This window comes from Oncorhynchus kisutch, linkage group LG12 (genome assembly GCF_002021735.2).
Source record: "Oncorhynchus kisutch isolate 150728-3 linkage group LG12, Okis_V2, whole genome shotgun sequence".
Taxonomy (NCBI): domain Eukaryota; kingdom Metazoa; phylum Chordata; class Actinopteri; order Salmoniformes; family Salmonidae; genus Oncorhynchus; species Oncorhynchus kisutch.
Window position 1 is genome coordinate 48,086,104 of NC_034185.2, and position 13,966 is coordinate 48,100,069.

General features: G+C 47.4%; 2 protein-coding genes across 6 annotated transcripts in view; one reads left to right on the forward strand and one right to left on the reverse strand.

Annotated features, from left to right (window-relative positions):
- Positions 1-1,053, reverse strand: part of cabp4 (calcium binding protein 4) — a 29,780-nt gene extending 28,727 nt beyond the window's left edge. The window contains exons 1-2 of one of the 2 annotated variants that reach the window (XM_031837692.1): positions 810-1,053; positions 121-249 (exon numbers count right to left, since the gene is read on the reverse strand). In XM_031837692.1, coding sequence (XP_031693552.1) covers positions 121-161 — 41 coding nt within the window. In that variant the 5' untranslated portion in view covers positions 162-249; positions 810-1,053. The remainder of the gene's footprint in view (positions 1-120; positions 250-809) is intronic. The other variant, XM_031837695.1, reaches the window with a different exon arrangement.
- Positions 1,054-11,192: 10,139 nt separating this feature from the next.
- Positions 11,193-13,966, forward strand: part of LOC109901089 (double C2-like domain-containing protein beta) — a 48,950-nt gene continuing 46,176 nt past the window's right edge. For 2 of the 4 annotated variants that reach the window (XM_031837690.1, XM_031837689.1), the window contains exons 1-2: positions 11,193-11,328; positions 13,419-13,872. In XM_031837690.1, coding sequence (XP_031693550.1) covers positions 13,437-13,872 — 436 coding nt within the window. In that variant the 5' untranslated portion in view covers positions 11,193-11,328; positions 13,419-13,436. Of the gene's footprint in view, positions 11,329-11,510; positions 11,638-13,418; positions 13,873-13,966 lie in introns of those variants that run through there. The other 2 variants (XM_031837688.1, XM_031837686.1) reach the window with 1 other exon arrangement.

Below are 13,966 nucleotides of genomic sequence, written 5' to 3' on the forward strand. Positions count from 1 at the left end.
AACAATGAAAACAGTTCAGTGTATCTTTCAGGGGGGGTTCTTTCTTTGAGCCTTTGATGGACTTAAGCACTGAGCTTGTCCTTTTTTTGTTAACCCTCAGGTTACAAACATTGCAGTTACCTGGTTATTGTGGATGACTGTAATCGCTCCTCCAAACTCATCTCCTTTGCAACGTTCTACAGAGTTTCTACATCTGCATCGCTTGCTCTTTGGGGTTTTAGGCTGGGTTTCTGCACTTCGCGACACCTGCTGATGTTAAAAGGGCTTTATAAATACATTTCTTTGATTGATGCACCGAAGTGTCACTGTTCAAACTTTGTATTCCTTGCTACTCTGTCCGAAACGTAGTTGTCCTTTGCTTCCTCACTGCTACAACTTTGTTTCCCTCATATTGTTTGAGGGTACAATATGTCTTAAAAGAGCTTCTCAAAATGGTGATCTGTGGGTCAGTGATGGTCCTTGAGGTGCTACCTCGGCACCAGTCAGAAGGCTTTAAACGCTGTTCTGGAAAATTGTAATACAGTAGGCTAGATGCATGGGAATCTAGGCTACCGCGCAACCAGCTAAACTGCGCTGTGGTGCAGAAAGGTATACATGATGTCAGTGCAAGTTTCCGTTTATGGGAAGTCCTCGCTCAAATGACCCTTCGTCAATGTAGTGGAGTGCGCGATAGCTAAGTATGCAGAATGTCAGACCTCTCTTCTTCTGGAAAATTGCGTTAGCCTACTGGTGGGCTGCCAAACATGTTCGTTCGTCTCACCGTGCAGTCAGCGAGGGGGAGATGTTTTGGAACCACCTCTCTATCCTACCTTTTCTACTGCACTGTCGTCCTGCACTGTCGTCCTATACCGCCCTCTCTTGCCAAGCACTGGCGCAGTAAGGCAGCTCTTTGGAGGTGAACTGTTTCCCAATGCTATTCGAAACGTCGCCACGCTCAGATATGCTTAGTCCGGCCAAACAAAGCCCTTATTTAGCATTCTGCCGTTTGAAAAGCGAGTAAACACCCTCCTTTCCACCTGAAAAAGAAATGGGGTAGCAACAATGTTGTCACATTACATGCATCAGTCAGCTCCCGGTGGACTGTGTACCTTGGCACTGAAATGTTTACTAAAGTGGAAATCCGCTATTGCAGCTCACTGCCTCGCTCTTGCCTCAAGGCTGTGATGCAAAAACAGGCCAAGCCCAGTTCGTGTTGCCTTTTCAAGAGGTCCTTGTGCCTCGTATAGTGTTTGAGTGCTTTTCAAGTGGAAATAGGGATTATCTGGTGGGAGAAATGCCTTCGCAAATAAGAAGACAGGGCTCAAACTGATGTTGTGTGTATGGGTGTTTGTAGTTACAGATTTGTGTTTGCGTCGATGAGGTGCTTTGCCTTCGGTAAGTGTGCTGGGTGGGTTGAGCATAATGAAGCGTCCCATTATTGGTGACTGATAATGCCATATCGGGAGCTAATTACCTGCAACGTTGCCTCATTAACCACAACAGGACGGCACCGCCGTCGGGCGTTGGCCACAACACCCAGCCACGTCACACTGTCTCTTCATCTCCCTTCTCCTCCTTCCCCTTCCCCCCTCTCTTCTTCCTGCTCTCATCCCTCCATCTTTTTCGATGGCCTTGCCTTCATTTGCTTTCCTCTACCACTCCTTCCTGTCTTTCTCGCGGATCGTACTTCATTAAAAACCTTTGAACGTCATATCTTGATGCTTTGTCTCGGCATTCCCTTCTTGATTCCTCCTTCTCCTTAATCTCTATCTCTCTCTCTCTCTCTTCTCCCACTTGTGGCTCAATATCAATATCAATGTCTGTCTGTCTGTCTGTCTGTCTGTCTGTCTGTCTGTCTGTCTGTCTGTCTGTCTGTCTGTCTGTCTGTCTGTCTGTCTGTCTGTCTGTCTGTCTGTCTGTCTGTCTGTCTGTCTGTCTGTCTGTCTGTCTGTCTGTCTGTCTGTCTGTCTGTCTGTCTGTCTGTCTGTCTGTCTGTCTGTCTGTCTCTGTCTGTCTGTCTCTGTCTGTCTGTCTGTCTGTCTATCTATCTGTCTGTCTCTTCCTTTCTAATACACTGTAGCTCTCTCTCTCTCCTACCGTCTCCCTCTTTCTCCATGTCCCCCTCTACGTCTTTCCGCAGTCACCTTCACACTCCATTCTGGAGCAGTTGGCTTCTCTCCCTTCATCCCGTTCTCCCTCCATCCCTCCATACTGCACATGTCCACTGCCCTGCCTCTGGGCCATGCTTCCCCCCTGCGCTCTACTCGTTTATTTATGGAAAGATGCTGATGGGGCTAACACAGGTTTAGAAAAAAAATACACCAGATTACAAGGAAAAGAGGGAGGGAGAGAACAAGAGAGTGAGCGCGTGGAAGGCAAAAGATGGGTTGGGAAGGAAGAGCGAAAGAGAGCGTACTATTAATCATTGACCTGTCATTTATCCCAAAAAACAAGCAAACCATTCATCATGGACAGTGAAGAAACAAGAAAAAAAGAGTTGAAAGAGAGAGAGGAAAAAGTATAAAAGTGTGTCGCGAGTTTGGCAGTACGTAATTGGGTCAGTTGCAAATAAAAGTGGCTGAGTTAGTGCTGAATTTGACTTAGAGGTAGGCACCCCATCATCCCCAGCATGAGGCTAATTGAATGCCCGGAGAGATGAGGATAGAGGGATTCCAGGCGAACCCCAAACATCCCTTCCTCCCACGGGTGCCACACTCAGCTCTTCAAACCGATCCCTTACTGCGTAGGCCCACTGCATCACTCAGAATGGAATGCTAATCTTCTCCCTCCATAATACAACGTGGGACGGTAATGATAATGCCACCAAACTCCACAGGGATCTTTATCAAGGCTAAAGCTCCAGCAAACGAGAACAGTCACAAAAGTGAGAAAAAACAATGTATCATGTTTATTCTTAAATCCTCGGGGGAATGCGTCTGTCACTCTGTCATGAGGCGTTTTATTTCACCGTTGTTCTACACCGCTGGCTCAGCTGTCACAAATGTAACAGAAACTGAAAACTTGCTTGATGAAAAGAAAGAAAGAGAGAGAGAGAGAGAGAGAGAGAGAGAGAGAGAGAGAGAGAGAGAGAGAGAAAAGGGACGTGTCTGGCCGTTCCTCTGCCAGTCAGAGTTAAGGACAATTCACTGGTCAGGTTAATAGAATCTGTCTCTGTCAGAGGAGGTGTGTGTAGAGGGGGTGGAGGGAGAGAGAGAGAGAGGGAGGGAGGGAGGGAGGGAGGGAGGGAGGGAGGGAGGGAGGGAGGGAGGGAGGGAGAGAGAGAGAGAGAGAGAGAGAGAGAGAGAAAAAAGATAAGTGCCCAAGGGACTCAGTGAGAGGACACTGAGGCATCGACTGAACACCACCACTCGCAAGGCGGCCAATGATCCTTCCCTTTAGGCTGAGCAGCAAAGTAGAACACAACACAGCAACAGAGAATACCTCACCTCTGTCACCTTTACTCCCGCTCCCTCTCTCATCATCACGCACACCTGCCACTATCGTTACGCGCACCTGCGCCTCATGACACTCACCTGGACTTCATTACCTTCCTGATTACCTCCCCTGTATCTGTCACTCCTCTTGGTTCTGTCCTCAGGCGTTATTGACTCTGTTTCATGTCTGTATGCTTTTCGATTTTCTTGTTTTGTACTCTGTTCTATTCATTGTTAAATTTGCATTCCCTGTACTTGCTTTCCGACTCCCAGCATAGACTTTACAGAATAACTTCTCACCAATAGGAAGCAACAAGGATTTTTTTTACTGGTGACGTCAGGTCCAAGTCCCGCTACCGAAGCAACTGGGGTTGCCTCAGCTGGCTCGGCAGGCTCCCATGCCTTAGTCGGCTAATCAGGCTCCCGCGCATCAGCCTGCTCTACAGGTTCCCGCGCCTCTGCCGGCTCTACATGTTCCTGCGCCTCAGCCGGCTCTACAGGTTCCCGCGGGTTTTATACTTTTAGTAGAAAACAGGGGTGTTCCATGACGCCGTGTAATGTCTGTGCTCACGGGGGCGTGGCCACTGACTGATCGTAAGTTACTATGAAAAACAATGATCTTTTAGAAGACTAACATCACATTACATCTTTCCAAAAGTATCCTATACTCAATCATGTATTTTATACAACATTCAGATGCAAACCCCAATCATTGAGAAGTCTATACAAACAAAGAAACAGTCATGTGTGTCTCCTGTCCTTCATGAGGTCACCAAATGAAACAAACTCGATATGATTAAGTGTACACGGACCACTCCAACTGGTTGGAATACAGAACTATTGTTACATTATTCAACCTTTTGAGGTTACCGTACTGCAAAGTCTTTCTCTGTGTTAAACAAAGTGATTCTCAACTTTCATTTTGGCAGAGTGGAGAAAGCAGTTTCGGTATTTACGACCGTCATAAACCTATGGTGGGAGAGAGAGAGAGAGAGAGAGAGAGAGAGAGAGAGAGGAGAGGCTATGATCCTCATTCAAAGGGGCACGTCATGACAGCCGGCTCTCCAGGTTCCCACGCCTAAAGTAGAAGTGACCGGCCCTCTCCTGGTCCTCGGGACCGTCCCTCTGGCCAGCGTCGTCCGGCAGCTGGAGCCGTACAACAGGGAGGGGGTACTGTCACGTTTACTCCCATTCCCTCTCTAAGACGCTCGACGTCGCCGGTTGTCTCATCATTACGCACACCTGCCACCACCATTACGCGCACCTGCGCCTCATGACACTCACCTGGACTCCATCACCTTCTTGATTACCACCTCTGTATCTGTCACTCCAATTGGTTCTGTCCTCAGGGGTTATCGACTCTGTTTTTGTTTCATGTCTGTACCCTTTTCGTGTTTCTTTTTTTGTACCATCTTCTATTTATTATTACACTTGCACTACCTGTACTTGCTTCCCGACTCCCAGCGTACAGGTCCAACATATTATATATTATATATATTAGTAGACTGTATTTGTTTACTGACTCCCAGTGTACAGGTCCAACATATCAGTATACCTGCCATGAGATTCTCAGTGGTTGTAAGCACAAAACAATAGAGCAATATTTCACACCTCTGGGTTTATAATCAGGTATCAAAGCAGTAGGCCTAACCTATATCATGTCCATCCCCATATTTCAAAAGTATTGATTCATTGTTACACAATTCAGCTGTAGTATACAGCACCTTCCAAATCCAAAAGACAAAGGGAAGAGAGATGATAAACTGAACTGAACAGAGACTGTTCAACCAGAGACTGCTCTCAACTAAGCTCAATTAACCTCAATCAGCCAGCAGAGTTACATTGAAACAATGCAGAGAAAAACAATGGGCTACAGCAAAACTCATCATTCAACTAAGCACCAGTTCGATGCTTTTGGCAAACCCCTGGGAGATGAAACCAATGTACTGTATTCACAGTACACTTAAAAATTCCACCACTTAAAAATTCCACCAAGCGCTGTATGACATCACCGGTCTGGCCGTATTTCTAACAGGAGTAGGAAAAAGTGTACATTCAGACCGATATAAGACGAAGTACATTTTCGAATGTATTAGTCACATGCGCCGAATACGACAGGTGTAGTAGACCTTACAGTGAAATTCTTACTTACAAGCCACTAAACAACAATGCAGTTTAAAAAATATGAATAAGAAATTAAAACGAACAAGTAATTAAAGAGCAGCAGTATATTAACAATAGCGAGACTATATACGGGGGTACCGGGTCAATGTGCGGGGGCATCGGTTAATTGAGGTAATATGTACATGTAGGTAGGGTTATTAAAGTGACTATGCATAGATAATAACAGAGAGTAGCAGCGGTGTAAAAGAGGGGGTGAGGGGGGGTGCAATGCAAATAGTCTGGGTAACCATTTGATTAAATGTTCAGGAGTGTTATGGCTTGGGGATAGAAGCTGTTTAGAAGCCTCTTGGACCTAGACTTGGCGCTCTGGTACCGCTTGCCGTGCGGTAGCAGAGAAAACAGTCCGTGACTAAGGTGGCTGGAGTCTTTGACAATTTTTAGGGCCTTCCTCTGACACCGCCTGGTATAGAGGTCCTGGATGGTAGGAAGCTTGGCCCCAGTGATGTACTGGGCCGTATAAATTACCATTTGTAGTGTCTTGCAGTCGGAGGCCGGGCAGTTGCCATACCAGGCAGTGATGCAACCAGGATGCTCTCGATGGTGCAGCTGTAGAACCATTTGAAGATCTGAGGACCCATGGCAAATCTTTTCAGTCTCTTGAGTGGGAATAGTATTTGTTGTGCCCTCTTCATGACTGTCTTGGTGTGCTTGAACCATGTTAGTTTGTTGGTGATGTGGACACCAAGGAACTTGAAGCTCTCAACCTGCTCCACTGCAGCCCTGTCAATGAGAATAGGGGCGTGCTCAGTCCTCCTTTTCCTGTAGTCCACAATCATCTCCTTTGTCTTGATCACATTGAGGGAGAGATTGTTATCCTAGCACCACACGGCCAGGTCTCTGACCTCCTCCCTATAGGCTTTCTCGTCGTTGTCGGTGATCAGGCCTACCACTGTTGTGTCATCGGCAAACCTAATGATAGTGTTGGAGTCGTGCCTGGCCATGCAGTCATGAAGGACATGAGGTGCGACTCTCTCTATCCCAATAGTGAGATTCATGCGATTTCCCTCCCTCTGAGTCAAACAGGGAAATATTTGATTTCGACACTATGTCAAATGTAAATAGAGGTGAACTTTATCTCGCCGCTATGGTAATGTGGTGCTGAGAGGTTGGGAAAGCTCAGTGCTGTATTTCCTAATAGAGGGGCAGCTGCCTCTTTGTACTGAGGTAATGGGAGAAGATAATCTCAACATGCAGTGGGACTGATAATTTGCTCTCTCTCTCTCTCTCTCTCTCTCTCTCTCTCTCTCATAATTCAATTCAATTCAATTCAAAAGGGGCATGGGAAACGTGTTTACATTGCCAAAGCAGCCGCTTGGTCTCTCTCTCTTGGTCTCCCTCTCTCTCTCTCTCTCTCTCTCTCTCTCTCTCTCTCTCGGTCTCTCTCTCTCTCTCTCTCTCTCGGTCTCTCTCTTGGTCTCTCTCTCTCTTGGTCTCTCTCTCTCTCTTGGTCTCTCTCTCTTGGTCTCTCTCTCTCTCTTGGTCTCTCTCTCTTGGTCTCTCTCTCTTGGTCTCTCTCTCTTGGTCTCTCTCTTGGTCTCTCTCGGTCTCTCTCTCTCTCTTGGTCTCTCTCGGTCTCTCTCTCTCTCTCTCTCTCTCTCTCTCTCTTGGTTTCTTTCTCTCACCGTCTTTTTTTCCCGTTCACTCTCCCCTCCTTCTCTCCTCTTCTTTCTGTCTGCCTTTTTGTCTTTATCTTTTGTACACTTTTGCAATTTTCCCTCTCTCTCCCGCTCTCCCTCTCCCTCTCTCGTTGTTTTTCTCTGCTCGCTGGATTGCAATAGGCCCGTGCACCACTCTCTCCTGTTTCAGATGACTTCCTCCCTGAAAATCCAGTTGATGACCTGCACTAATCACCTGATGAACCGCACCAGACCACTGTCTAAAATATCAATCTGATACCTCATGTTTACCCCGCGGGAGCGATCAATACCCAGCGCCAGCCATTCTCCAGACTTCATTCCTCAAGCCCAATTGATTACATTTCATCCACTGCGCCGAGCATGGGGAGAGAGACAAATCTACGTGCTCCATATAGGCCATTGTTAAATGGAGGCTGGCGTCAATCCAGACTGGAACCAACTCTCCTCTTCTTCTTAAAAAAAAATTCTTACCCATAGTCGCCCATGGCACCGTTCGAAGGAGGATCTTTGGAGCCAAAATGACGGCCGTGCCATTGTTGAATTAGGGTGCTTCCGCTAGTGACCTCCTGAAATTGCCGTAAGCTTGTTAAGTTCATGGAATGTCTCTATTGAACGGCTAGCGATTGAGCCTAGCTGCCACTAGTGGGAGGGCTACAGCCCTGGAGGAGGTCATTACACAGACTGCAGCATTAAGGCTGGCATAGTATTATAATGAATGTCCCAGCGGTGCCCTTATTCACTTCACTGCCCCTCATGGATTTAAGAAAAATCGACTGCTTTAAGGAATATTATGTAATCTCTGGCACCATTCCAATGCTTTTAAGTCCACAAGGGGAGTACAGGGAGAAATGGCTTTTAGAGAATCGGATCGCAAGACTGATATCTAGGTGTCAAAAAGTGTGTATCTGGGGCAGGAGTACTGAGCGTCTCTCGAGCAGCTTTTTCTCAAGGTTAATGGTTTGGGTAACTGGTGGGGGTTGCCAACCCTCCTGGTTTGGTGTCTCCCGGAATCCCCATTCATCTCGCGTTCTCTAATTAGGCCTATACCTGCATTCTAGACATGTCTGCATACCCCTCAAAAGATGTCGGTCGGTGGGGTTGCATTTGACCTGCGACACTGCCAACCTCTCATGGAATCCCGGGCGATTTTCATAATGCCCCGAATGAAATTCAGAACTGTGTGTGTAAACCGTGTGTTCCGTACATCTAGTCCTGTCTGTGTCCACCCCATCCTCAAATAAGGTCAAAAGGACAAACTCCAAGGATCATAAAACAGCACCCATCACTCTACCTCAACTCCCTCCCTCCCTCCCTCCCTCCCTCCCTCCCTCCCTCCCTCCCTCCCTCCCTCCCTCCCTCCCTCCCTCCCTCCCTCCCTCCCTCCCTCCCTCCCTCCCTCCCTCCCTCCCTCCCTCCCTCCCTCCCTCCCTCCCTCCCTACCTCCCTACCTCCCTACCTCCCTCCCTCCCATGACATAAAACATTAATAACAGCGAGCTCCATGACTCTGCCGCCATTCAGCCATGACCCGAGATGTGTCAAGAGCGCATACAGCTCAGAGCGTACATCTCGCGGCTGGCGGTCATGTGAAGAGGGCCGAGACTCTAAGCAGACACGGAGCGGCGTGCGGCCGTGGAGAAAGATAACATTCTCTGGTGACGCCCAGCACTCTGACAGCAGGAGCCCAAGGCGGCGAGGTAGTCGTCTACCCAACAGGCTGTGTGAACGCAGACTGTCACATATAAACTCCAGGGACGGGTGGCTCTAGTTCTGAAATGATATAGCACTCCGAGATAACAGGAGCCTGTCGTCTTGTCTCGCTACTGGAGCACAATCAGGGCTCGGGCTGAGGGAATGGGTTTCACACCACTTGTGATTGGATGGAAATGTCATGGTCATGGCTTGACGTTAGAGTCCTATTTCTAACTGCTAAAAAACAATGTCAGAAGAACGGGGACTATGGTATTAGCCTCGTAGAATTCAACCCCATTTGGTAACCTGGCATCAAACGGCATGCTATATAACGGCGCTTCTTTCAATGAGCCCCAAAACAAGCAAAAATAGCCAGGCGTAAGAGCCAGGCGTAATAGCTAGGCGTAATAGCTAGGCGTAATAGCCAGGCGTAATAGCCAGGCGTAATAGCCAGGCGTAATAGCTAGGCGCAAAAACCACGTAATGAACATGTTGTGAAGTGATTTTAAAAGTGGATACCGAGTAAACAGAAATCTGTAGCCGACGATCTCACAAATGATACCAAGTCCAGAGGCACGTTAACGCGCAAGGAGAATCGATCTTCTCTTTCAATTTGACCATGCATTCCGTTGACTGGCTAACCAGGTTTTCCCTCATCAGATGAAACGTGAAAAGGGAGACACTTATCTATCGAGCGAGATCACGTGTGTGCTGGCTTTATATAATCCAGGCCATGCTTCATTAACGTCCACACCCCTGTCTCCCTTTATCCAGCCTGTCATGTGACAGTATCGGAGAGCATTTCCTGTAATCTATCATATAAGAATGTGCTCTTGCCTTTGTACAGCTGTAACTCTTTCTGTTGTTATTTCTCCCTTTACCCACGTGCTGTATGTGACTCGAATCATTTGAAGTGTATTCTCTTTATGACTTCTTTATGCCTCTCAATTTCACATTCTCTTTCAATTTCCCTGTCGCTCACTCTCGTCTCTCTCGCTCGCCTCGCTCTCTCTCCCTCCCTCTCTCATTAACTTTTGAAGCATCCCTGATAACGATGAACCCAAATCCATTGACTGTGTGGAGCATTGAGAGATTAGTGGAACACAGATCGGGGTGGATAGAACAAGGGTGCCATCATTGGCGTCCCGTTCGAAGAAGCTAGTCTACGAAAGTGGCTATTCGTCAAATCCGACCCGATTTTTGTGGCTCACAACATGGTTACAAGTTGTCTGTTCAGAAGTTGTCTGCTAAACGCTAACTCCCGTTTGGATAACCCAGGAGGACAGCTGGCCACGTGCTGTAGAAATGGATGGTGGTAGTCAAGTCATTTTGAACTGTAGTGCAGTTTCTTGGCGATGACGACATCAACATGTATTGTGGTTGACATCGATACTAGCATTTATACTCAGATTTTACCTCAACATAGTGTGAAATACACAACCTAAATGTAGGCTGATTATGATGGCCAGCAATGAGGGGATTCTGGCTCTATCCACCACATGGGAACCGTGTGTCCGTGGAGTTTCCTTTGTTTTGGATGAAGTCTTACCTTATTTATTGGGATGAAATGTGTCTAGCAAAGGGCAATGGCATTTTTCTCTCTCGCTCTCTCTCTCTCTAAGGGATATTATTCACTTTTGAAGCATCCCTGACACAGATTAATCCCAATTCGTTGCCTGTGTGCATGGCCGCGATGGGTTGAAATGTGTCAGGTAGCCTCGAGCTTAGAGCGTTGGGTCAGTAACCAAATGGTAGCTGGTTCAAATACTGGAGCCGACAAGGTGAAAAATCGGTCGCTGTGCCCTTGAGCAAGGCACTTCACTTGAATTTGCTCCAGGAGTGCTGTACAATGGTGATCCTGGCTGTGACCCCACTCCCTGCGTGTGTCTCAGGGGGGAGTTGGGGATATGCGAAAAACACATTTCCATTACACGCTTGTGTGTTACAGGACAAATATAAACACCCCCCAAATAATAATAATAGTTATTATTATATTGAAATGTGCTAGCAATGGGCAATGAAATGTCAATCCCCCCCCTCTCTGTTTAGTTAAATACCCTCACTGCGGAGCCACTGAGTGACAGTACAATGTACATGGTTGTACACGGTGTGCTCGCACAACCGACTGTGAGAGAATTTAACTAGAAACGTCACAACCAAGTGAAAGGGAGGAGAGAGAGAGAGAGAGAGAGAGAGAGAGAGAGAGAGAGAGAGAGAGAGAGAGAGAGAGAGAGAGAGAGAGAGAGAGAGAGAGAGAGAGAGAGAGAGAGAGAGAGAGAGAGAGGGGGGAAGGATATATTGAGTCAAAACAGCTCTGCTTGCTCCTCAGTGTTGTGAGAGAAGAGACAGAGGACGTGTGAGAAGACAAGATGGAGCGCTGGAACAGATGAAGACTGTCACTGGGTACGTGTCTCTGTGTCTCCGCCTGTCTGTCTGTCTCTGACTGTCTGTGTGAACGAATGAGTGTGTCTGTGTGTACATGTGTGAATGACTGACTGTGTCTGCATGTGCATGTGTGAGTGAATGAGTGTGTCTGTGCGTGCATGTATGAGTGAAGGAGTGTGCGCGTGAATGCTGAAGAAGCTGTAAGTCAGACAGTTTGAGTTTAGGCGATGCCCTGTGTGTAAGTCTGACTTGGTGAGAGCGCGTGTGTGTCTGACGGTCTGTGTGCGTTTCTGAAAGAGGAAGTGGAGTATGTATCTTCAAGAAGCCGTAAGTCACACAGTTTTTTTTTCTCTCTCTCTGTGTAGTTCTAACTGAGTAAGAGCGTGTGTGCATAATTCATGTTAGAGTGGATGCATGCGAGAGTGTACAGGTTTGCTGTGCGTACAGCCAGTGCGTATGAGTTTGGGTTTCCTAAGGAAAGACAGAGAAGTGTGGCTGTGGTAAAATGTGGGCTTTTTATTGAACCATTTCTTACATTGATGAACGATTCTGGAATGCATTCGGTTGCTATAGCTTCATTTGAGGCAAAACAAATGGTTTATTATCTGTCCGTGTGTCTGCTCATGAATATGTTTCTGCGTGTGTCTCTGTGTGTTTGTCTTGAGCACAGGAGGTTGGTGGCACCTTTATTGGGGAGGACGGGCTCGTGGTAATGGCTGGAGCGGAATGAGTGGTCGTATTAAATACATCAAACACATGGTTTCCTGGTTTTTGATGCCATTCCATTTACTGTTCCAGACATTATTACGAACTGTCCTCCCATCAGCAGCCTCCACTGGTCTTGAGTGTGTGTGTGTCTTGAGTGTGTCTTGAGTGTGTGTGTGTCTTGAGTGTGTGTGTGTGTCAGTGGAGGCTGCTAAAGGGAGAATGGAAACCATATGTTGGATGTATTTGATACCATTCCACTGATTCCGCTCCAGTCATTACCACGGGCCCGATCTCTCCAATTAAGGTGCCACCAACCTCCTGTGGTGTGTGTGTGTGTGTGTGTGTGTGTGTGTGTGTGTGTGGCTCCGTTGAGACAGGTAGCCCAATTCTGATCTTTTTCCCACTAATTGGTCTTTTGACCAATCACATCAGATCTTTTCACATCAGATCTTTTTGAAGAGTCGATCTGATTGGTCAAAAAAAAACAATTAGTGAAGAAAAAATATCTGAATTGGGCTGCCTGTCTAAACGTAGCCTGTGTGTCACACTGTGTTCTCATTTCAATAGCCAGTAGTGTAGTCTTTCAGCAATTACAATTTACACTAGGACAGAGGTATTAAAGGATGATGAAAGGAGAGGTACTATAATTAAATGTCCTCAATAAACAATGGGATGATTACCATTTCTATTACAGTTTACCATTGATCTTTATGTAGAAGACGATTGTTCATTTCGTAGGTGACAGCCATTGTCTGGACTGGAGAATAAGACTTCAAGCACTGTTATGTAAATATTGAGGACAAGGTGGAGCGAGAGAGAGAGAGAGAGAGAGAGAGAGAAAGTGGAAAGAGTGAAAGAGAGAAAGAGAGTTAGAGAGAATCTGAGAGAAAGATGAGGGAGAGAGAGATGTAGCGAGAGAGGGAGAAAGAGAGAGAGATGCAGGGATTATCTTGTTTGTTAGAGGTATAAATAGCAGTAAATAGAGAGAGATCAATTGAGTAGGACGATACACTGTCAAACATGAAGATATATTTGGAGATCTGATATAGTAGCACACCATTTTGACTTGAAGGTCTATTGAGATATTGGGAGTAGCTTACGTCAGCTCAGGTACTTGAAGAAGAGCGTTATGTACTGTAGGAGAGGGGGAGAGGGAGGGACTAAAGACAGCAAAAGAACCAGGAAGTGAGATATACTCGATAAAGTGAGTAATACTATCGCTTGGTCTCCCACACTTCCTTCCTTTCCACCCCTCTCATTCACATCTCCCTCTCTATTTCTCTCTCTTCATCTCATCTCCATCCCCACCCCCCACTACACACACACGTACGTGCACACACACACACACATAAACACACACCTACCTACCTAACTACCCACACACACACGCCTACCCACAGTCCCATCCGGCGGTCCACATGAGCGTATCGAAACCTCCTCCGCCCCACTCCCACTTCGCCCCCCCACCCGACTCTTCCACCTCCTCCCATCTCTCCATCCCTCCTTCTTCCTCCACCCCATCCTCCCCCGCACCTTCTCGTGCCACCTCCTCTGCTCCCAGAACTCTCCCGCCGCCCTCTCCTGTCAAGATCTCCATGCAGGAGCACTTTGCTATCAACGTGTGTCCCGGCCCCATCATGCCTATCCCGCAGATCTCGGACTTCTTCCCGCGCTTCCACGACTTTCCCATGACCCCGCCCCCGCCCCGGGAGAAGAAGATCCTGAAGGAACCAGATTTCGGATTGAACAATGGAGGGGAGACGGACGGTGAGAATAAGGAGAAAGAGAGGAAACCCACCGAGGTGGACCGGGGGGAGAGGCAAGAAGGGGCGGATTCGGACGACGATGATGAAAGTGAGTTTGGGGGGGGGGGGTTTGGTGGGGCGGTCAGGGTTCAGGGGTTAGGGAAAGGAAGGCCTTTTGGGTCAAGTATGGTGTGTGTGTCTGT